Source organism: Schistocerca piceifrons, chromosome 11, assembly GCF_021461385.2.
Source record: "Schistocerca piceifrons isolate TAMUIC-IGC-003096 chromosome 11, iqSchPice1.1, whole genome shotgun sequence".
NCBI classification, from domain to species: domain Eukaryota; kingdom Metazoa; phylum Arthropoda; class Insecta; order Orthoptera; family Acrididae; genus Schistocerca; species Schistocerca piceifrons.
The window spans coordinates 130,789,718-130,815,651 of NC_060148.1; the positions used below are offsets into that span (position 1 = coordinate 130,789,718).

The 25,934-nt window shown below is 42.0% G+C and overlaps 1 protein-coding gene across 1 annotated transcript in view; it reads left to right on the plus strand.

The window, feature by feature from the left end:
- The first annotated feature begins 440 nt into the window (after positions 1–440).
- The window catches only part of LOC124719793 (plasma membrane calcium-transporting ATPase 2-like), a 570,459-nt gene continuing 544,965 nt past the window's right edge, over positions 441–25,934 (plus strand). The window contains exons 1-3 of the mRNA XM_047244989.1: positions 441–597; positions 7,143–7,331; positions 10,574–10,588. Of these exons, the coding sequence (XP_047100945.1) occupies positions 441–597; positions 7,143–7,331; positions 10,574–10,588 (361 nt within the window). The remainder of the gene's footprint in view (positions 598–7,142; positions 7,332–10,573; positions 10,589–25,934) is intronic.

The following is a 25,934-nucleotide window of genomic DNA, read 5'->3' on the forward strand; positions in this document are numbered from 1 at the left end:
CTGAGGAAGTCAAGGACATGTGGCATCAGGATAAAGTTCACATTATACCAATTATACTGTCAACTACAGGAGTCATACCACACAATATCCACCAGTACATCAATGCAATACAGCTACATCCAAATGTATATATACAACTACAGAAATCTGTAATTATTGATACATGTTCAATTACCCAAAAGGTCCTAAATGCAATGTAACATATACCGTACAGTTAAAAGGAAGTCACGCTTGATCAAGGTCCGCGTCACTTTCCATTTTTAACCAGACGTAATGTCTGAGAAAGGAAAGAAATAATAATAATAGATTTCTGATGGAAATTTCTCTATTTGTGAAGTCAATGCAAAAACGTTGGTTACATTAATTGGAGGCACACTACATTTGAGTACATGCACCATGTGAATTAACATTTGTTGATTGTGTTCCAGACGAAAGTGGATATGTCTATAAGTGAGGAGCAGCGCCCACGGTATGGAATCACAATCCAGGAGCTGCAACACCTTTCGGAGCTGCAAGGGTACGCGGCCGTCGCAGAAATTGAGAAGTTTGGAGGAATCGGAGGGCTGTGCAGGCTGCTGCGAACATCCCCCACTAGAGGTAAAGCCATGCTGCAGGAGCAGTGTTCCATGCTCCAGTCAGGTCATCTCAGGTCCAGTGTATACTGGGTCAGCTGTCAACATGGTAACATTAGTTTTGCAGTTGTATTCTACAAAATGCATATCTTCGCTTTTGAGTTTAAATCACTCCTAATATTGTTGTCATCCCTTTCACGTCATCTTCATGACCCCTTCTCCGCCTCCCTCCCCCTACCTCTGCCCCCTCCCCCCCTCTCCCCCACCCCCATCGGCACACACCTTTCTTTCCCAAGGTTTAGTGGTAATGCTTTTCTGGTTTCTTACCCTACACTGCCCTTATATTTAATTACTGTTTAATGGTTTCAATTTTCAATGTTATTCATCAATATTGTATCCTCTTTGATGATAATTATCAGTTTGATTATGGTGATGGCCCTGAAAACTAAAAACCAGTTAATGAAATACATTAATGCTGTAGAATGCCCATAATATTCTGATTTTCACTTATAATTAATGATATATGAGCAGTGTCCAAGGGAAAGCCACACCACACACTGTCCACCTACAGTAGCCATTCAGAATGAGCTTTGTAACTGAAAATCGTCCAAAATGTGAAATCTGTTCTGTAATATGGTTTTTAGCGGCAAAAGATCTCGGACACATTGAAATTTGTCAGAAAATTTGTCCTGAATGTGAACTGAATGCGATTAGTAAACGACTAGTTAATTTGCAACATGCTTTACAGTGTGGAGACTAGGGAATAAACTTTTGCAAGACTAGAACCATGATGATGTATTATCATGTGTGCTCTATAGAGGGGCAAGTGTAATTTATATAAAAACCATAATAATTATTACATAAAGGAATAGGGAGTCACATAAAATAAATACAGACATTGATTTTAGACACACAGAAAAGTTCTAGCAATCGCTAACTTCTGATGGGGAATGGTCTTCAGTTGGAGCCAGTTCTGTGCATTTACTCTCACCAAATTAACTGTGGTACTCCTCTGTATGCCTCCATATATTGACAGCCCCTCAAGCTTTCTATGCAGTTGTGTGCTTTGTCTCCGAAGATGTCCTTCACAGATGGAGATAAAATGTCACTGAAGAGTTTTAGGAATTGAGCTCAGGATCTCAGTCATGAAGTTGGTGTGTTTTGTTTTCAAGTCACATATCATATGAAAAGTCGTCAACTATTTGGAATTCATAGATTGATTTACACGACAGAATAGCTGAATAATTGTTAGGCATCGAAAAATGCAGATGATGTAGCTACCATGTGCAGTCAAACCAGGGTAAACCTCAATCCACAAACAAAATTTCCAGGTTTGTTTAGAGATATTTTCTGAGTATTTTGGTATAAGGCTTGTGTAGTGTTTTGGGATATTTGTAAATATCTGAACACACCACTGGAAAGTCATCGACAAGAGATGCTCATGAGTAAGTTGAATAAGGATGAATGTAGTGGGAAAGAGAAACTGTGTGTTTTTCCTTTCTTGTATGCAGTGAATGTGGAGCAGTGTTGGAGCCAGTGAGAAGGGGACCAGTAACAATTGAAGTACTTAGATGACAAATAGATGAAATGCACTTAGTAAAAGTACTCATTAGACATTTACCATACCACGCTCGACAAGGAATATTGTATAGAGAGTGGAAAACTGTGAACAAGTTACTAACGTTTGTTGAGGGTTTAGACACACTGAATACTGAAAGAAATGAAAATCAATTAAGGAATCCAATTATTGTAAAGAAAGCAGTAATGAAACTGTTCACAGCAGGGCTAATGGTCTAAATAACAATAACCCTAGAGGGGGAAGAAATCAGATTGATAACATAAACTTGCAGGTGTTTACACCTCAAAACCATCAAATAAATATGCAACGAAATAATGACACAGAAGCAAATCAGCATATTATTGAAGTAAGTCTGACTGGTATCTGGCCATAGTGAGGGAAAACGAGAACAATCCTTGGTCAAACACCAGACACCAGACTCCAGGATATCACAGAACAATGCTTGGCCCCTATGTAAGTAAAATGATTGCTTATCATAATATATCACCTATTAATGATTGGTTATTAGTGGAAGAGGAAAATTTAGAAAAGGTGCAACGCAAACCAATTGTAATTGGAAGAATAGGAAATAAAGGATTGGAAATTTACATTGATTCAGGAAGGGAAGTATCAATAATTTTGGAGGAATGGCTGTTAAGTGGCAGAATAAAGGAATTCCCTAAGTTACCTGTGCATATTTTAGGTATTGCAGGTACTAAGAGTAATGTAGTGAAATGGTAAACAAGGATTACCTTTGGAATAGATCAATTGTTATTTGAACAAACCATGTTAATAGTCCCTAAAATAATTATGCAAGTATTACTAGGGGTAGATTGGTTGATGAAATATGTAGTGGTAATATACTTTCAGAGTGGTTCTCTTAAGTGCAATCTGGGTAACTATAATAAAGAGATATTATTTAGAACATATCACTGTCAAGAACATCATAGTTCCAATCTTAAAAAGAAAACACATAAACTTTTTCCGAAATATGCAGGACCATTTGATCATGGATAGCCCACACCCGAAAGCATACTATTTAATTGACCCGCATACTGGTCAGGAGAAATGTTTATACAATGCTGACAAACTAAAGAAATACAATTATCATAAATTAGGAGGGGAGGGAGGACAAGCAATGAAGAACCAAATAATATTTGACGTGACTATAAAAATAGGATGACAAATAGAAAGATACGGTATAGGTAGAGAAAATTGATTAATAGAAGAGGGCAGTAGAAACAGTGTTTTGGATCGGTAATCTAGCTGGAGCTAACTGGAGCTTGGGTTTTAAGAAAAGAGAGAACAAAAGAAAGAATAGAGTGCAATTAAGAATACTTAGATATGTAGTGTCTCCAACAGCTGAGTTAAGATATGAAGAAGGTAGTAAGCTAAAGAGTACAGACACGTAAGTCAAAAGGGAACCTCAAAGTAATATGGGAGAAAGTAGAAGGAAAAGTAATGGAAGATATAAATGTATCTGAAATGTGGAGTGTACTCTCTAATTAGGAATGATGAGTAAAAGGCAGATAGGTGAACCTAAGAAAGGCCAACCTATACTGTTCGGGCAGAGGCACCAAGAAAGGGATTGACCTGTACCATAGTAGGAGAGGAATAGATATGGGGCACTACCACACTGAATGAAATAGAAATATTTTACAGCATTGAGACAGAAGTGGTCTTTGGTGGAAGTGAGGTAAGATTTGTTTAAAGGATAATCCATAGATTATTCTTAAAATTGGTTATAAATAACAAGAGGTTTTTCCCAAAGGTTTATAGTAAAGAGGTGACAGGATTTGAGTGCAGTGGTGGAGACAGTTTACACCTCAATGTAATAGCACATAAAGGCTTTGGAATACAAGTCCGTACTCTTGGAAGGTGGGGTATTAAAGAAGTTAAGTTCTCTAAAAAGAGAAGACTTAGATGTCAATATAATGAAAACTCAGAAAGTTTATAATCAATATAATAATGAAAGATGAGCTAACTATTTAAAGAAGGTTAATATTCCATTACCTATTTAAAGAGGAATAATATTATGATTTCTAAGTATATCATAATAAATGTCTCACAAGTATCCAGTAGGTAGATAGTAAAATTGTCTAAAATTGAAAATGAAAGTGGTTAATCGGTCATGAGATCAAGAGGATCACAAATAAAAGGAACTTAAGAATAACATTAATGACAAGTAGTATATTTGTATTACTGTGCACATCCCTCAGATACTTTGACTGATCTAGAAAAGATAGTCATACTATTAAAGAAAGTAACAAGATATGAGAAATAATATTACAAGTATGAAGGAAATGAATGAATCCTGCCAAACAGGAACAAAGTACTTAAGCAATAAAGTGAACATAGTCACAAGTGATCACTAACGATTATAAAAAGTTATGTTGGAGAGATTATGCAAAGGCAGCTTAAAGAAGTAAGAGTAGGATAATAGCAATAGAACTGTTAATAAAATGTGTATGTAACTAGCATGAGATCTCTTTTTTTGAGTGGTGGGATATGTGGTGTTTTGGGATATTTGTAAATATCCCAACACACTATTGGAAAGCCATCAGCAAGAGATGCTCGTGAGTAAGTTGAATAAGGAAGGGAAACTGTATTTTCCTTTCTTGTATGCAGTGAATGTGGAGCAGTGGTGGAGCCCATGACAGGGGGACCAGTGAAGATAGTATTACAACCACTGGTAGTCCGGGAATCATTTGTGCCATGGTGCAGCAAGTACCTGAATCAGAGAGCCATGGAGTAAGTGACACACCAAAAGGGCATAATGAACAATTGAAGAGCAGTAGTTGTTTATCTGTGTTTTTCTCTCAGGTCCTACAGTATACATGTATGGACATTCGAATGTACTCAAGAAAGTGGTATTACCGTAGCAGTTGTTAGTTGTGTTGCAAAAAGTAATAGTGGAAATATGGGCGAAATATACCCTTGTTTGTGAGAAGTGTAGCTATTTATTTAGTAGCACATTAGAGAGAATGTGCAGAAGCATTCCAGGAATCTTCACCACATTTAATCGACAGGGAGGATCCGGACCACTAAAAAACTACTGTGAGGAGAGAGGATAAAGGTCTACTTTCATGTGGTGGTGTATTGGGGTCTGCAAAATATTGCCCTGTTGTATCGGCCAGGGATGCAACTTCCTGCTAGTGCTGATATAAGACCCACCACAATCTTACAAAATAAACAACAGCAGGAAAAGAAGGAAAAGTACACAACCCACTTGTTATCAGGGTATTTGTTGTTGCCAAAAGTAATGCCTACTTTACAATTTGTGCTCAAGCATTTTTAGTTGACCAATACATGTCATGTATGGCTTCACTGAGTGCAGTTAAAGAGCAGCATGGGGATTCTTTGGTGTGCTGTTCCTGCATTTCACTACTTTTGCATCATCTGAGGGTTATTGCGTTACTGTGCATTTTGTTTTGTACAGTTGTGGTCTCATAATACAGAGATACCACAAATGATTCATTTGTTTCCAAGGTTCTGTATTTTCTAAAGTATTACATGTACAAATATTATTGAAGCATGAATGGAACCATAAACTCTCAGAGTTTCCTTTCTATCCCTCAGTTGTTTTTAAGGGTGGAATACCTTGACAAAATGGTGACAAAAAAAAGAGTTTTTGTGTGTTGGAATATGAGATGTTTCCTGTTATGACAGGGCAGCATGCATTCAAAAGGAATTATGAAAAAGAACCACCATGTAAATGAAGTATTGGGCATTAGTATTGACAATTTAAGGTCACTGGTTGTCTCTGTAAATAAAAAAGTGCTACTCAGCTGGTGTTCCAGATGCAACCTTGGAGAGAGTGAACCAAAGGTTTTGTATGCAATCCAAAAAAATAAACAGTCTGTGCAAGTCATGAATGTGAAATACGGCAGAAAATTTCAAACTGTATCATCTGCAGTTTGTGGAACAATTAAAACTGTAAGGTTGTGGCTGGTGCCTTCAATTTTGCATCACAAGGAAAGTTTAACCATCACAATATGAAAGTGTGTGGCACTGAAAATCATTATGAGATTGTGATGCATGAACAAGATTTGCGGAAGGTTAATGTTCTATGTGCATTGTCACAGACAAAGCTGTATTGTCATTTTTCTCCTATGATAAGTCTGTTTCACATACCTCTGCCATTGATATGTAGCAGTTGTGGTTATTTCCACAACTAACTGCAGATTCTGAGAACTTGACTTGCAACAAAACCCCCTTATTGGAGCATCAATGTCCATCACTATCTAAACATAAAACTCCTGCATTGCTGGATTGGGCATAGTGGTAAAGATGATGGGGCTCTGTTCCCTTGGCCCTCCAGGTCCCGTGACCTAATGCCGTATGACTTTTTCCTTTGGGAGTCCATTAAGGACAGTGTTTATGTGCCCCCACAGCCAAGAACATTGGAACAGCTCAGAGTATGCATCAGTGATACTGTAATGATCATTGACAGGATGTTGCTGCATAAGGTATGGAAGAAACTTGGACATGTGTCATGTGTCCAGAGGAGTATTCATAGGACTTTTGTTGAGCACAAAATGCAGGCTTTGTGAGTTTATGATTCTGTTCATGCACCTATCATATTTGTATTTCCACTTGTAATATTTTGGAAAGTAAAGAGCTTTGAAACTGGATTAATCATTCATAGTAACTTTGTACAGGCTTTTTCACTTTTTTGTAGGTACTTTGAAAAAAACAAAGACAGCTGGGAAAGAAACAAAATAAGTTGTAATTACATTCTTACTGTGTAATGATTAGTGAGCCACCAGAGTCAACATATCCATTATGCCAAAATACTCGGAATATATCCCTGAACAAACTCCAGAAATTTTTTGCCATTTTTGTTTTGGTTCACTCAGTATACATGTGAGGAGTTACAAGTCTTAGCAGAGTCTCCACACCTGGTATGTTCCTGTGGCTAAAGCATACATATTATCTTATTTGAAAAAAAAGAGACATTTCCCAAAAGTTTTACTTGATCACTGTGGTTGTGTAACCATCCACTGTTACAGGTCTCAGTGGGATACGAGCAGATTTGGAGAACAGAAGGAAGGTATTTGGTTCCAATATGGTACCGCCGAAACCGCCAAAAACATTTCTTCACCTCATATGGGAAGCTCTCCAAGATGTCACCCTCATTGTTTTAGAAATTGCTGCTTTGGTGTCGTTGGGTCTTTCATTTTATCCTTATAAGGAAAGACGTAAGTACCATATTTTAATAATAATTCTGTTATTAAATAGCTAAGGAATGTAAATAAGCTTTGAATTCCATCCAGTCACTGACAGTTGACAATATGAAGACTTCTGGCATTGCTTACTAACAACAATATTTCATGTCACGTGGTGTAGAAGGAGACCATACTCAGTCGGCATCCCAACAGTGTGTTATTTTGGTGCATAATTGAGCTGTGAGCAATGGATGTTATTAGATGTAGCCTCTACACCTGTGTAACCATTCTCCTTTTCCACTGCTTTTCTTTCTGTTGTAGTTGCATTCACACTCAAATTTGTTGATAACCAGTGTCTAATGCAGAGGTTGTTTTCAAGATGCTACCTATAGCTAAGAAGTAAATCATCAAACAACAGCACAGAAAATAAAAATCAGGTCACAGACATCCTGTATGCACATGTATTACCTCTTGTGAGACATTATCCTGGTACCATTTTTCAATCAAATAATGGCACATGTTGATATGAACTGCCGGCATGTCATCGAGATACTCCCTCAACTGCCGAGGTCCCCCACAGTGTCTCCAATCAATACATGTGGGATCAGTTTGCATGTTAACTCTATTCCATTGCAAATATCTGGGATGTCGAGTGCCAGTTACAACAGTTTGGGTGACTGAACTTGGAAGAGAATGTTAGAGGTGTGTGATGCCATTCCCACCTGAACCTCAGCAGTGTGTAAGGTGGAAAGGGGGCTTGTGGCTGGGGGTTGGATGGGGAGAGAGGGAGTTGGGGGATATGCACAACATTCTACCACCTGATGATTGGGCAGTGTGCTTCTGCTGCTGATTTCAATGTGATTTTGCAATCCCTGAAATTGCACAACATAACCTTTCATTTCATTTCCTTCTCTCTTTCTAGGCACTTAACTTCCTTTGTCAGTGAGTATATTATTTGTGGCCATATACAGGAAGATGCATATGCCAGAATGAAGAGGAAGAAGTCAGTGTAGAACTGATTCATTTAGGAATGGTATCTGTCCAGCTCATTTTGCCTTTTGCCATCTGTTGTTGGAAAATTTTTACTTGCGGTCAGATCATCAAGAGTCAACAACATTTTTTTTTCGTTATTTTTGATGCTGTTTCACAAACAGTGATCTGCATTTTCACTGAAAATAGTATATTTTAGCTCACAACTAAGGGATTGTTTCCTGTTGTTTTCTTTTTATTAATATTCACAGTCATTGAAGATGACATATTTTAAGTAAGTACCAGTCAACTCAACCAAGTACTCAGTGTTAAGTTGACTGCCATAATAAAAGTACACAAAAATGAACATTCACACACATACCAGTTGGTATCAGTATACCCATTGGATTATTTTGTTATTTATTTCTATTTATTTATTTTTTTAAAGGAATTTTGGGATAAAAATGTGGACTTTCATAGATTTTTGTGAAGAGCATAATTATACAACTTCATAGATTTTCATAGAAAATATTTAATTAATTCTGAGACATAAAGTTACATAAACACACACACACAGCGTGCGTCTTCATGTCTTCACAGCATAAAGACTGTTCCATAAAATTTTGGGTGTGCTACCATGTAAATTTAGTTTCTTCTTCTAATATTTCAGCTGAATTCTGTCCAGCAATCTTCAGATTGAGCTGAGGTGACTAACCCTCCAGCATTTGATCTGTCCTTTTAAACTCGAGGACCAAACCACTGCGGATGCAGCCAAAGATGGATATTTATAAGATACCCTGTGTGTGCGGCTGTTCATACGTTGGGCAGATGACATTTACAGTCCAGGAGAGATGCACAGAGCACCGCAGGTACACACATCTCTTACAACCTAATAAATCTGCGGTAGCAGAACACTGTTTTGACACTGGGCACTCTACGGTGTACGATAATGTCGAAATTTTGTACTGGACTTCATCTTTCTGGGACCAAGTAGTGAAAGAAGCAATTGAAATTCTGTTGGTGATGGATTTGATTAATAGAGATAGCAGCCTCAGCTTGGACAAATCATGGACTCTGGAAATTTCTGTAATTAAATCACAAAGACCTCTCAACAGTACAGCTCTCTGTGACACATCAATATCACCATGTGGATCGACTGTGCAGCCAGAGATTTAATTTCCATGCATATGTTACACCTCTTTGCTGCCTATCAACGTCTCTGACACCTTGTGTATCTTTGGCTGCATCCACAGTGGTTCCATCCTCGAGTTTAAAAGGATGGGGCAAGTGTTAGTCACCTCGGCTCACTCTGAAGATGGCTGGACGGGATTCAGCTGAAATATTAGAAGAAACCGAATATATGTGGCTGCATGCCCAAAATTTTATGGAACACACACAATGTTTTGCTAATACACGAACATTGAATTTACCCATTCTGGAACAGTAATCACATGTTCTGCAAAGATTTTTTTCTTCTTTAACATTAAACAGCTGAAATTGTTGAACAAAGCTCCAGGCCCCGATGGAATACCTGTCAGATTTTGTACTGAATTTGCGGATGGGTTAGCCCCTCTTCTAACTATAATCCATCATAGATCCCTCAAACAAAAAACTGTGCCCAGTTCTTGGAAAAAGGCACATGTCACACCCATCTACAAGAAGGGCAGTAGAAGTGATCCACAAAACTACCATCTAATATCATCGGAAACCCAACTTGCACTTTTTTCACATGACATGCTGAAAGTTTTGGATCAGATAGATGCAATGTTTCTTGATTTCCAAAAAGCATTTGACTAAGTTCTGTACCCATGCTTATGTTCAAAAGTATGACCATATGGGGTATCAAGTGAAATTTGTGACTGTATTGAAGACTTTTTGGTAGGGAGGACACAGCATGTTATCTTGGATGGAGAGTCATTGTCAGATGTATAAGTAACTTCAGGTGTGTCCAGGGAAATGTGTTGGGACCCGTGTTGTTCATGATGTATATTAATGACCTTAGAGACAATATTAATAGTAAAATTGTGTTTTTTTTTTTTCAGATGATGCAGTTATCTATAATGCAGTAGTATCTGAGAGAAGGTGCATAAATATTCATTCAGATCTTGATAAGATTTCAGTGTGGTGAAGAGTTTGGGAAACTTGCTCTAAACATTGAAACTGTGAAATTTTGCGTCATAAAATGAAAAAAATGTAGTATCCTATGAACTATAATATGAATGAATCACTGTTGGAATCGGCCAACTCATATAAGCATGCGGATGTAACACTTCTTAGGGATATGAAATGGAATCCCGTAGATTCAGTTGTGGGTAAAGCAGGTGGTAGACATCACTTTATTGGTAGAATACTGATAAAGTGCAATCAGTGTACAAAAGAGATTGCTTATAAATCTCTTGGGCAACCAGTTCTAGAGTATTGCTCAGGTGTGTGGGACTCGTACCAGGTACGACAGAGAAAGGTGGCACAAATGGTCACAGGTTTGTTAAATTTGTGGGAGAGTGTCACAGAGATACTGAAGAAACTGAACTGGTAGACTCTTGAAGGCATATGTAAAGCATCCTGAGAAAGTCTATTAACAAAAGCTTCAAGAACCAGCTTTAAATGATTATTCTAGGAATATAGTACAACCCCCCTGCATATCGCTCACATAGGGCTCATGAGGATAAGATTAGAATAATTAGTGCATGCACAGAGGCGTTCAAACAGTCATTCTTCCCATGCCCCATATGTGAATGGAACAGAAAGAACCCCTAATAATAATACAATGGGATGTACCCTCTGCCATGCACCCCAAGTGGTTTGCAGAGTATAGACGTAGATGTAAACAACTTTCCTTTCCATGTTCTCCCCGTATGTCATTATATAGTCCCTGACGGTAGTTTATGCAATTCCAAACTACGTTGCAGCGTTGCTGATTGATAACACATTTGACTTTATATCATCAATTGCTTATAGCAAAACCTGGAGATTTAAAAGATATTTATATCACCTGTTGCATTACTGACAAAACTGACAATGAAAGTATAGAATGTGAAACAAGACAGCAGTGGTTTTCATGGCAGAACAAAATCTCACCATAGCGAGTGCAGTCGTGCTGCCTTGTTTGATGCCTTGTTGACTCTGTGCTGGCCATTTCAACTTGTGACAAGTTTCAGTAACATGGAAAAATATTTTTATTGTTACATTTTGTTAAGATGAAAATCATGTTTGTAGAAACATGAATACTTCGTATTTCAATACAGCTTAAACGGGCTAAATTGATAAAAGTTTGACACTATTTTTTTATTTATTTTTTATTTGTATTTATTTATTTATTTTTGCTTTCTGCTGTTTACAGAATGAGTTATAAATCATCAAGGGTGCACAGTATGCCCCACATCATCATATGGGATCAAACGGGAGATCTTATCAGTCAGCTAGAGTCCACCAGTGGTGGCTGGTAGCTAACTGTGTTAGCATAAACACATGAATTTAGAAAGTGTGTATAGTGGGTGAATCTAGACCCCAGGTTGATTCTAGATTGCCCTACAGTATTGTAATGATTTATTTCTTTTTTTGTGAAAAAAGTTGCAGAAATATGACAGGCTAGCACTTGCGTCGAGTGCAGAAATAAAGTAAGCAAATATAAATAAAACACAGCAAGTCAGCAAGCTTAGTCGAGCCCAGAAGCAGGCAATGACAGCTGTATTCAGAGAGCAGTGATGAAGTAGCCAATGAAATCAGGTGACGAGTAGGAAAATGGATTTTCTTCTGAAAAAATAAATTCATTTTTCAGTTTTTGGACCAGATATGGAGGATTGCATTGGCTTGGAGACAACACCTTTCACTAAGAAATGGAGTGAAACTGACAACTTCTCAGTCATTATATGTAGAGTGCAGTGATTTGAATCATTATCCTAAAATAAATGCAATTTTCAGGATACATAACACAACACTATCCGGTTTTACATGAGTTGAACATATGGGCTACTTATTTATTTTTTGCCCTTAGTGGCAATGCCTTCAAGGTACATTCATTGGTGTATGGTCTGCTAAGGCTTCTCAGCCTCTGAGATGGGATTAGTTCTTTTGGTAGTTCCATCTTGTGAACTTATTTTGAAGTTGTCTGCATCTACACTTGTTTGACTTTGGTTCCATTGTCCTCAGTTGTGCTAAAGAAACTGTTTCTTAGTTTTTAGCCTTCTGGTAGCCAGTTAAGTGCCCTATAATATTACTGGGATGGGAAGGATTTCATTCTCTCTTTGTGTATAGTCAACTTCCTTTGAATTTCTTGTGGTCATTACCCATGGGAATAGGTTAAGGATATTTTTCAAAGAGCGACATTGTCTTGATAAGCAACGTGCAACTTTGCACCATACAGGAAGGACATAATTACTGGCTGAATAGCATATGACAGTGTTGATGCATTGACCAGTTTTAGGCTCAAATTGGAGTACTAAGCTACAAATGGGCTACAGCATAATAGTGGGACACCCCTCTCCCTCCCCCCTTTGAAATCCTGCTTGTGCTGTCAGACTGATTTGTAGTATAGCCTGAGGACTAGGTCAAGTTGGAAGATGACTATTCGGTTGTGAGTTGATGAAGGCAGTGAATGGGAATGCAAAATAAACATTATGGAAACAGATGGTACATAATATAGCATTATAATGTTACCACCTCTAATTTGAAATAAAAACCGAGTTCATCTATGGACTCTAATAATAGGCCAACTTGGAATTACGTAAATGATTTATTGAAAATCTTGTCATTGGCAGCAATGTTATAAGAAGAACTGGGGCCTAACAATGGAATTATTTCATTTTGATTCATCTTAATTCATTTGCATGACAGACAGAAATAATTACCACTATGGCTAGATTTCTGAAATAAGGTATGACCCACAGTTTTTCTGGAGAGCAATTCATTTGGCAGTTTTTTATTTATCTAACCTCAAATGGAAAATTTTATCCAAGAAGATTATCGGACTGTGGAAAATAAATATGATTGCAGGTTTTAACGAATGTGACAATTAAATGATAATCTTGCACAAAATGGCATATGAAAAGATCATGAGCCAAACAAAAAGTATTTCACTTTCTTTCACTGGTATGCTTTTACTATACTTTTCACTGAGTCTGTACGGAGGAAATAGTTTTTAGATATTTTAAACTGAAACAGCTTTTATGTCACTTAATATAAACTGGTACAGCACAGTGACTGTGTTGTATTGGTAATGATAACAGATACAATATTGTAGGTAAAATAACAAGAGAGAGTCAGATAGCAAGAGTACAAGAGCAAGAGCGACCAGAGCCCAAGAGCAAGAGATCTTTTCACACTAGTATGTGTCTTTTTGTAGTACTTTATATTATTATCTTCATGTATTTTTAGCTCGATAATAGTTACAAGGTTCATGCATCATGGCAGTACATATGTACTTGTCAGAATAAAATTAAATATTGTTTCGCATAAGCATACTCGACTCGTTTAGTAATTACTTCTCTTGATATGGGGGAAAATTCATTAAGAGTGGCTGTCACACCACAAAAGCTCACTTGAATGTTAAGCACTGTATGCACACCTGCATCTGAGATCAACATTGAGCAAAAAGTCATTAAACTTGAATTGTAACTAGGTAGCTGTTAGGAGTCTTTCATTAGAAGATACATTATTGTCCATATGCATCATGACAGTTGGATACAGGTTTTTTCTCCTTTTATCCCATTACTGCAATAAGTTGATAGATTGCTTGCAGCTAATTGAACTTTATCCGTTTCTTAAAATTTTGACCTTCGTTATTGTTGAGACTGTTTCCACTGTTTAACTGAGGTCTGTGTTTGAACTTGTACTTTGAATGATTTTGTTTGTCCACCTATTCAGGCACAGCCCACTGGATAGTGAGGGAAAACCAGGGATAGACAGACAAACCTCAGCCTTTGTCTTACATTCGTCATGTGGCACCGATGAAATCGACACCAACATCGATATGCATTCATCTTTCGACTTTAAGCATTATCTTTGGCTGTTCCGCCATGTTCTTTGTGATCCTTGTATGTGTTAAGGTTAATAAATGAACTATTGCTAAATGGATGTGATTATTGGTACAACCAATGCGGTAATCATCCTCACTGATAGCCCCAAGTTGTAACGTCTTCCGTTTTTGCCATTTTACTGTGTCCACGACCTCCGCATCGGTTATTTTCATGTGTATTACATCGACACAGCATTCGAACAATAACTTTGGCCCAGTGCCTAATGCCAGATTTTGTGATTGACATGCATCGTGTTGCGGGCAATGTACACTCACCAGGACTGCAACGATGCCTCTCACTCGATGATTGTGCCGATTTCGTCGGAAGTTTTTGAGCTGGCAATAATAAGTGAGGTTAGGAGTGCGCATGACTCCAGCTATCAAATGCCTTTGTTCCCGCCACATGTGCCCTTCCTCATCGACTGTGCAGTTACCTCTTACAGATCTCCGTGCAGTGCGGGACCAATGCCGAATTCTGGAAATGCTTCGTCGGGCAACCTACTACCACCAGGACAACAATTTGCCATGCCGCAATCCGTGCAGTACCATGCGGATACCTGACGCGTCCCCAGAAGTGCTTCGTTCACAGGTGTGCCTCCTCAACATCTGGTCACGCCTGCACCTACCTCGGTTCAGCATCAGAATATGCCTTCCTACTTCGATACCTTGGCCTGCAACAGGAGCAATAACTGGTTATCTGTGCCTGACCTCCATCTCCGTCCCACTGCTATGCCTCAGTGTTTTGAGCCATGACATTCACCTTATCCGCACACCATTTTCAATGCAGCAACTATGAACAGTGAACATTCACACATTCTGTCCCACGTTCGACATCATTTCCCACACTGTGCTTCTGGACAGCCCACACCTCCGCAGCCTCCCTGCAACACAGGTGGCCTCGGCTCTGATCATACATTGAGCTTTCTGCGGACCAACACGTGTTCTCAGACTTTGAACTTTTTCTCACCTGTCGGCCCCGCACCGCCTCCAGTTGAGTTTCTGCTACCGTTCTTGGCACATTTCAGTGCCTCATCCATGACGGTCTTCTGCATCGCGTCAATCCGAACACACCCGGAATGTGTAGAGCTTCCGCAACCGCAATTGACACATTATGGTGTCTCACTTGCGTTGGCCCTCTGCGTCGCGAAGGATCATGCTCAACCACAACGTGTAACCTTCACGCTGCCACCTGAATAGCCGTCATTGCCACATCCCCTGGAGGCACACTCTCCTGGAATACTACAGCAACAACAGCTCGATTCAGGCAGTGCCCTGACAAACTCAACTCAACCTGTTCTTCCGTACATTCTACAATGCTTACCGACGCTGCCGCCGTTCAATCCCGACAAAGCAACAACCTGGTTCAAAATTGTGGATTAAGTGTTTGACCATTACAAACTTGACGAGTCAACCAGGTTTCTGTGCCTCATCACCCACCTGCACGACCAGGAGGACTTGATTGCTGACCTGGTCGACACCCCGGACTCATCTACCCGGTACACTCTAGCCGAAAAGGCAGTTCTACATTGGCTTGCACGCTCAACTGAAGTAGCAATACGGCAAGTGCTCCATGTCGAGCAACTAGACAATGACAAACCTTCTCAGCTCTGGAGATAGCTACGTGCCCTGGTCAGTGCTGATCTGCTCTCTGACACAGCTATCCTCGCCATTTGGTCAGGTAAACTATCTCCTCACATCCACTTTGCTCTGGTTCAAAGGTCTCCTGAACCTGTCGAGCAAAGAATGACAATTGCTGACAAGCTACACGATGCATCACTGTTCTATTTCGCCAGCCATTGCCTACCTGACAAGTCTCAGGTTCAGGCTCATTGCCCTGCGACCAGATGCGGCTGGGGCCGTACTGTGCTGACCATTCCTCTCGCTCCGGGAAGCAGTAAGCAAGCAACTGGGACGTCACCGGCTCCACCCACAGTCACGCCCCTTCCTGCAACCGAACTTGCTGCGGCCACCGAACCTCGGCCACCACCACTGGCAACGAACTTTCTGCAGGAAATGCAACTGCACTACCCATACTGTTACTTCCACACACGGTTTGGTGAGGCAGCACGGAACTGCACACCACGCTTCTACTTCCCAAATGCCAATCGTAGGTAGGTCCGGGTGCCACCTCCTGTGCACAACATGACAGGCACCCCACCAGTGCTCCATTCTGTCCAGGAACGACTGGATAATTGCGGACAACTTTACATTAAAGACATTTTGTTGGGATACCTGTTCCTGGTGGACGCATGCGCCGAAGTTTTGCTGCTGCCTACATCCTTAGCATCGTCAAACATCTGCCCTCATCATACTTCACTGCAAGCAATGAATTCAACTAAACTACAATGCTCAGGTTCAATTTCCCACGTCATCTAACTCCCCGCAAACTGCAAACTCGAGTGGACTTTTTTAGTGTGCGAAATTGACGAACCTATTCTAGGCATTGACTTCTTGTGACACCACAAACTTTCACTGGACCTAGTGCGAAACACTGTGTTTCATCATCTATCCAAGACTCACTTCCCCTGTGGTCCATCGAGCAACACCCCCCCCCCCCCCCACCCCGCTTCCCCCCGTGACACATCGGTCCGGGCTCATCTCATCCGTACATGCTCGTCTCTGTCGATGCCGTTACAAGAAACCACGCACAAGTGCCTTGTCGAGCTTGAACACTTCGCTCACCTACACAAGGAAAACTTCGAGTTCTTCCTCCGGCTCCACAAAACACAGCTCCAGCTCTCCGATGCAGCAAAGGAATTACAGACACTACAGCAAGGACAAAGCAAGGTCAGTAAGTGTGCCGAATCTGCTTGCAATCCCAGCAATCGAGCCTCCGTGTGTTTACCTCCCGCTACCCCTCGCAACTGTGCTATCAAGACTGCCATAATGTGTACTGACAGTTCCGCAGAGCCACACCCTCCTGACACGACAGTGTTTGACACTCGGCCGGACACAGGTGCTCATGCGATGAGTGTCATGTGTTCCTGAACTGACGGCTCCTACCCTGCCCCTCACAGACAGAACCTCAAACTACATAACCTCGGCTCTTGTGTGCCGCTGTGAGACCACCACTGACAACACATACAGTGCACTCGCACCAAACGTTTTGCCCGCGACCGTGCTGCCACAGGCCGCGTCCTCGGACAATGGACTCACTAACAGCTCATGAGCTCTACCGAGCTCACCCGACCATGGTGCCACTGCTTTGGGCCGGCGGCCATCTTGTTGCGTTGACTCCTGGTACACTTCACTGCCTTGGCTCCCGTCGGATCCGCCGAGTGGTTCCGAACACCATGACCACGCCTCGCCTGCCCCACCCACCACACATTGTACAAACCGCCTCCCGTGCCACTTGCAACATTTCTGTCGTCACCAATGGCATGGTTCACAAGCTTCACCTCACGCCAGGTCCCCCGATCTCCAGTAAACCATGTCGACTTTGTCCCAAGCACCTCTCCGACCTTAAAAATCAAATTTCTGAACTACTAAGCTCCGGCGTCATTGAACCCTCTGCCAGTAGCTGGTCTACGCCCATACATATGACACCCAAGAAAGATGGGTCCTGGCGCGTGTGTGGAGACTACTGTCGACTAAACGCACGAACAATTATGGACACCTACCCCATACCCAACATTGCCGACTTTACCAGTTCCCTCACAGATGTGACCACATTCTCTGTCATTGATTGCAAACGGGCCTACCACTAGATCCCCATGGCGCCTGAAGACATCGAGAAGACAGCAATCACCACCCCGATTGGGTTATTTCAGTTTTGATTCATGCCCTTTCGTCTGAAAAACACAACGCAGACCTGGCAATGCTTCATCAATGAAGTGCTATTCTACCTAAACTTTTGCTTCGCATATCTTGATGACATTCTTGTGTTCAGCTCCTCCATCGAGGACAACATTCGACATGTGCAAACTGTTATGAACACTCTCGCAGCAGCAGGCATCGAGACCAACCAGGACAAATTGCAGCTACATCAACCCACTGTCACTTTTCTTGGTTTTCAGGTCTCTGCCGACGGCATTTCACCGCCCCCTGAGGAAGTACAAACAATACTAAACCTATACAGACCTTCGTCATTCAAAGAGCTCTGGCGCTTTCTGAGGATGGTTAATTATTATTGCCCACTTCTACCTCAGGCTGCGGAGATTCAGGCTCCACTGATGGACACCTTGGCTGGCACCAACACTTCTGGATCTCGGCCCGTTCCACGGGCCCCTGCTATGACTGACTCTTTCACTGCCCTCAAAAATCTTCTTGCTGAGGCCTGCACCATCGTGCATCCTCATCCCAATGCACAGCTATTCATCACCACAGGCGTGAGCGATACCGCCATCGGCGCTGTCCTTAGCCAGACAATCGATGGCCAAACTTCCCCTCTACAGTTCTTCTCGCGCAAGCTCACCAATGCGCAATGGAAATATTCTGTGTTTGACAGGGAGTTGCTCGCAGTCTACGAAGCGATTAAGCATTTGAAGACTGACGTTGATGGATGCCCTTTCTGTGTTTTAATGGACCACAAACCACTGGCCATTACAAACCCGCCAGCTGACTCGCCTCCTCACCGCTTCAGATACATGGACTTCATATCTCAGTTCACCACCAATGTCAGACACATAAAGGGTGCTGACGATATAGTTGCTGATTTCCTTTCACGAGTCGACGCCGTCCATTCGCTACTAGACCTCTCCGAACTGCCCAACCTCCAACCCGTTGATGAGGAAACACAAAACCTGATTTCAGACCCTACTTCTTCACTACACTTCATCCGCACCACCTTGCCTGGCATTTATGGTGGGATCTGATGCAACGACAGTACGGAAACGTTACGCCCCCTCATCCCAACCATGCTCCGTCTAGCTGTCTTCAACGAATTGCATAATTTAGCCCACCCCAGTGTTCGTGCGTCCGCCTGCCTCATAGCAGACTGCTTCGTGTGGAGAAATGTCAACAAGGACTGCCAGCAATGGGCACGCTCCTGCATCGCGTGCCAATGCTGCAACGTACACAAGCACACTTCACCCTCCCTCTCGGCGCCTTTTCGATCCCTCCTGGGCGTTTCCAGCATTTTCACATTGACATTGTCAGCCCTCTCTCCCCCTCTAATGGCTTTCGTTATGTTCTCTCGTCTATCGACTGAACAACTCGCTGGGTTGAGGCTGTCCCCCTCCCCAATATTATGGCAGAAACTGTTGCTCGAGCTTTCGTCGAGTCATGGGTATCGCGTTTCGGATGTCCAGCTATCATCACGACTGATCAGGGCAGACAACTTGAGTCGGCCCTGTTCAACAGGATTTGTAACATTTGCGGCATCCGGCGCATCTGTACCACAGCATATCACCCGCAAAGTAACAGGCTAGTTGAGCACTGGCATCGCACTTTCAAGGCGGCTCTTTGATGCTACGACTCTCTATGGATGGAGGCCCTTCCCCTTGTGCTACTCGGCATTCGTGCGATCTATAAGGAAGACCTCAAAGGCACAATAGCCGAGTTTGTATACGGCCAGAGCATTGTTCTCCCTGGCAAACTTGTGAGCCCTTCCGCTTCTCTCCTTCAGTCTGACGTACCTTCGTTCATTGACCGCATCAGACGCCACTTCATCAACCTCCGTATCCCTCCACCCACCAGCCATTCCAGCCTTAAGGTTCACGTCCTGAAATCTCTGACAATTGCGAGTATGTCGTGCTCTGAGACGACACTGTTCGTGCTCCCCTCCAACCTCCATATACCGGCCCATACCAAGTTCTCTCTCAACAGACTTAAGCCTGCTTATGTTGAGCCTCCTTCTACCCCTCTTCAGGCCACGACCATTCCACTCACTGTCATGGTTCATGACACTCCGACCACTCCCTCCATGTCAGACTTACACGCTCGATCGAGTGACTTCCAGCTCCAATCGTCGAGCTCTCCTCCGACCTCGCCCTCTATTCTGATCTCACGCACTCCGTCGAGTGACCATATGCTCCCCACGTCGAGCTTACTCACGATCACACCCTCACCGCTGGACCCTTCGCCAGTCCCTTCGACCTCTCCACCGTCGCCTGCCTTGCCCTGTCGAAGTTTCTCACACTCCACCCCGTCTTGAACGTGCCCTCGCTCAAGGTGTTTGTGCCTGTCCCCCCGGACTTAATCCACAACATCTCAATAACACTGTGCGATTATACACTGTTTGTCGTGTGTTTCTCTTCATCCAGTGCTCATGACACAACCTCCGCCATTGCCTGCCACCTGGTGAAATGTGTTCCCCTCCCGCCCGACGTCGACCTGGACATGCTTCATGTGTTTGCCACTCCCACCGGAGACATCGTCGTCGTCACTCTGTTCCACCTGCAAACCGCCAGCCTACCTGTCGCTGTACAACCAGCACGTTCAGTATGACACCCAGCTCGCTTCAATTACTTCCAGGTTTGGTGGCCGAACCTTCCTTCATGACATCTACCCACACAGCTCCCCAACGATGCTGTCGAGCTGACTGTGGTCCGGCTCCCACTGACCACCCCTGCTGACGCCATAGTCACCCCCCCCCCTCCCCCTCAGCCTCTCAAGAGTACTCTGTATTGCAGGGGGGGGGGGGGGGGGGGGGGCTGCTATGTGGCACCGATGAAATCAACACCAACATCAATATGCATTCATCTTTGGACTCTAAGCATTATCTTTGGCTGTTCCGCCATGTTCTTTGTGATCCTTGTATGTGTTAAGGTTAATAAGTGAACTATTGCTAAATGGGTGTGATTATTGGTGCAATCAACCTGGTACTCATCCTCAGTCATTTAATTTGACATGTATGTTAAAGCATAGTACATTATATGAAAACAGTACTGTGGTTTTATTAGGCTTTTTGTGCATTTAGGTTTAGAAATAATATTTACTTGCACAAACTGTCATTATATTCAAATACGACCAGGCTATCAGATTATTTTGCTAAATTTTCATGGATGATAGTTATGTTTCTTAATAGTTCACATTATACAGATACTTGTATATTTTTTCCTTTAAGTAATTAGTAATGTCTTTGTTTATTACAAATAAAAAATATAGTGTTTGTCCAGTTTTTCAGTTATCATTACAAGTTTTAATTTTCTCAGTTACACATTTAGAAACAGTTTTGATGACATTAAATATAGAACAGTTCTGTCAAACTGTCCAGGTGAGCAGGGAGGCAGATCAATGCCAAGACCTGTGGATGTGGACAGGTACATGTTTGGGTAGGCTAAGATATTGAAGGTGGGTGAGTGGATGCAGGATGGACAGGTTGTGTTCTTCCAGAAGTCAGGCATCTCATTAAATATGGATACATGGAACATAATCATTTTGCTTTGGAGTACAAATAGCATACCATCAAGCATCAGCTGAAATGATGTTTCATTTGTATAAAAACTTTTACAAGGATGCATTGTTAATGTTTGTCTTTTTGTTCGTGTTTGTCTTTTTGTTCATGGTGACAATTTTTAACTTTATTTTGGTTTCTCCATTTTTGCGTTTTTGTTTTAACTGTGGTATTATTCTACATGTTGTACATCTCACTGTGCCTCTCCCTCTGCCCTTCCCCCTCCCGCTTCTCCCCTCCCCCCTCTGCCTCCCTCTCCCCCTCTCTTTTACTTGCAGATATGATTGTACTACATGCACTTGTTGAGTGTCCATTTTAGAGAATATCATACAAGACATTCCCACTTCCTGTAAATGCTGCACGATCATGTAACTGGTCTAGTGCGGAGCATTGTTATTTTTTCACCTGCCTCGAGATGACTGGGTGTTTGTGTTGTCCTCATCATTTCATCATCATTGATGAAAGTGGTGAGATTGGACTGAGCAAAGGTTGGGATTTTGTACTGCGCAGTTGAGTGCCCCACAAACCAAACCATCATCATCATCATCATCAGCAGCAGCAGCAGCATTGTTGTTGACCCATGCTTTCACTATGGACACAACAACAGGTAGCTGCAATTACTATGTTCACTTGTGAATGTCAACTTTTGAATGTAACTTTTGAGTCCAGCACATCAGCTTTCATTTCACTTAAAGAGTTAGTTCACATGTTGCTGCACCTGCCCACATGATTCAAAACATCCATTGAGGTAAATGTAAAACCTTACTTTGTATGGTCAGTTCAAGGTCTGCTGCCTTTGACATTTCATTTCCAACCATATACCACATAAAAACCTTCAGTTGTATCATTACAGGTTCAAAACTATTTTCTTTAAACAAAGTCTAGAATAGCTTCATTCATGTGTTGCATGTAGCTGTTCACTTTAACATATTTCTTTTTGGTAAATAACTCATTTACTTGAAAGTCAGAATTGTTGTTAACATATTTACATTATGTACAATTTGGTTCATAACTAGTTTTCTCAGTTTTCAGTGCAAAATTGTTCTTGGCCTTATTTTATTAAATTATGTGGCTGTGCTTTACATAGGTATATCACATTCAAAGTGTGTTTCCCCCAGTAAAATTTATTAATTTAAGGAAACCGCTGTTCAAGACCTCTGTAAAATCTTTGTGCATTGGAATACTGTGAACCGCAAAAGAAAAGCTAACTAGCATTATAAGAATCAAATCAATTTCCAAAGGCATTCAGTTGTGCCAAAATTGAATGCACACTATTCACATGCAAATGCATGAAAGTTGATTTCCTAGTAACCTATATACGAGGGCAGTTCAATAAGTAATGCAACACATTTTTTTGTCTGAAACAGGGGTTGTTTTATTCAGCATTGAAATACGCCAGGTTATTCCCCAATCTTTTAGCTACACAACACTATTTTTCAACATAATCTCCATTCAATGCTACGGCCTTACGCCACCTTGAAATGAGGGCCTGTATGCCTGCACGGTACCATTCCACTGGTTGATGTCGGAGCCAACGTCGTACTGCATCAATAACTTCTTCATCATCCGCGTAGTGCGTCCCACGGATTGCGTCCTTCATTGGGCCAAACATGTGGAAATCCGACGGTGCGAGATCGGGGCTGTAGGGTGCATGAGGAAGAACAGTCCACTGAAGTTTTGTGAGCTCCTCTCGGGTGCGAAGACTTGTGTGAGGTCTTGCGTTGTCATGAAGAAGGAGAAGTTCGTTCTGTTTTTTGTGCCTACGAACACGCTGAAGTCATTTCTTCAATTTCTGAAGAGTAGCACAATACACTTCAGAGTTGATCATTTGACCATGGGGAAGGACATCGAAAAGAATAACCCCTTCAGCATCCCAGAAGACTGTAACCATGACTTTACCGGCTGAGGGTATGGCTTTAAACTTTTTCTTGGTAGGGGAGTGGGTGTGGCGCCACTCCATTGATTGCCGTTTTGTTTCAGGTTCGAAGTGATGAATCCATGTTTCATCGCCTGTAACAATCTTTGACAAGAAATTGTCACCCTCAGCCACATGACGAGCAAGCAATTCCGCACAGATGGTTCTTCTTTGCTCTTTATGGTGTTCGGTTAGACAACGAGGGACCCAGCGGGAACAAACCTTTGAATATCCCAACTGGTGAACAATTGTGACAGCACTACCAACAGAGATGTCAAGTTGAGCACTGAGTTGTTTGATGGTGATCCGTCGATCATCTCGAACGAGTGTGTTCGCACGCTCCGCCATTGCAGGAGTCACAGCTGTGCACGGCCGGCCCGCACGCGGGAGATCAGACAGTCTTGCTTGACCTTGCGGCTATGATGACACATGCTTTGCCCAACGACTCACCGTGCTTTTGTCCACTGCCAGATCACCGTAGACATTCTGCAAGTGCCTATGAATATCTGAGATGCCCTGGTTTTCAGCCAAAAGAAACTCTATCACTGCCCGTTGTTTGCAACGCACATCTGTTACAGACACCATTTTAACAGCTCCGTATAGCGCTGCCACCTGTCGGAAGTCAGTGAAACTATACGAGACGAAGCGGGAATGTTTGAAAATATTCCACAAGAAATTTCCGGTTTTTTCAACCAAAAGTGGCCGAGAAAAAAAAAGTGTTGCATTACTTATTGAACTGCCCTCGTATACTGTCATCAGTTACTTAAAGTTACTAATAATGATTTCGTAACATATTTGATACTTATGTACACATTTTATTTGAGTTCAGCAGATGGTAAATGTTTTCAGATTCTCATTTTGGCATCCTTCGATTATTTTTCACACATTTGACTACCTGTCGTCATGTCCTGAATTGAGAAATTTCCTGCCCACTATCCTTCCCACCTCTCCCACAGTGGTATTCTGCTGCCCACTGAACATTAAAAAATACTCATCTATCCCTACACAACTCCTGCTCCCAAACTTGTACCTCATGGCTCGTATCCTTGTAAAAGACCTAGATGTAACGCCTGTCCCATACATGTTTCCACCACCACCACCTACTCCAGTCGTGTCACAAACATCACCTATCCCATCAAAGGCAGGGCTACCATTGAAACCAGTTATGTGATCTACAGCTGCAACCACTGTGCTGCATTCTATGTGGGAATGACAACCAACAAGCTATTTGTCCGCATGAATGGCCACCGACAAACTGTGGCTAAGGAACAACTAGACCACCGTGTTGCTGAGCATGCTGCCCAATGCAATATCCTTCATTTCAATGGCTGTTTCACAGCCTGTGCCATATGGATCCTGCCCACCAGCACCATATTTTCTGAATTGCGCATGTGGGAAATATCCCTGCACTATATCCTAGATTCCTGTAACCCTCCTGGCCTACATTAGTCATTGTCCTCATCCATCTAGCCCTTTCCCTGTTCCCAATCCAGCACTACACAGCTCTCTATTCCACCAATGCACCCAGTCTTTTTACTTCTCTGCTTTTCTGCCATCCCCCCTCTCTCCTGCCCTTGTCTACCCTGCCCTCTGTCTGACCTTCTGACTGCACCTAGCTGCCCTACCATCTCTCCACCTCGTCCCTGCACACTCTCCAACAGAACTTCACCATCCCCCACTCCTACCCTGCTATCCCTTCCATTCCCAACCCCACCCTCCTCCTTACCCCCACACAGTTGCCTCTCCCGTTGTGCATTGCTGCTGCTGCCCATAGTCTGGCTTCAGCTGCCAGAGACTGTGGTTATGTGTCTGTGAGTTGCGTTTGTGAAGGCATTGTTAGCTGAAAGTTTATTTTGTGACAGTTTTTTTGTTGTGCCTATCTGTGACTCAGCACCTCTGTTACATGGTGAGTAGCAACTACCCTTTTCATAAAAATGTTGTAATGCTATTTATTTCTCTTGCATACAGCACAGGTGTATGCTAGCTCCTGCCTTAGTTACAGGTAATAGTGGACTGCTGTATAGCGAAAGAGATGTTTCTACAATACCCCAATCAACCATCTTTCTGCTTTCTTTGCACGTTGCCTCTTTTTTGGTCCAGGGAATTGAGTAGATGGAATGACGATATGTTTTGTGTGGTTTAACTTGCATGTGATATACGCAACTCTTGATTGCACCTGGTTTTCAGTGAAAACTTCTAAATTTTATATAATAAGCTACTGACTTCACTTCTTTGGTCTTCACTTAAATAATCGGTGTAGGGTCTTACCTTGTAATGTTTATTCCAAATCCTGATGACTGTAAAAACTGATTGTACATTTAGTGTCATTGGTATCTGCAGGAAGCTGCATATGTATGATACCTCAGTACCTGCAAACTTGAACTTTACCCTCTGACAAAATTT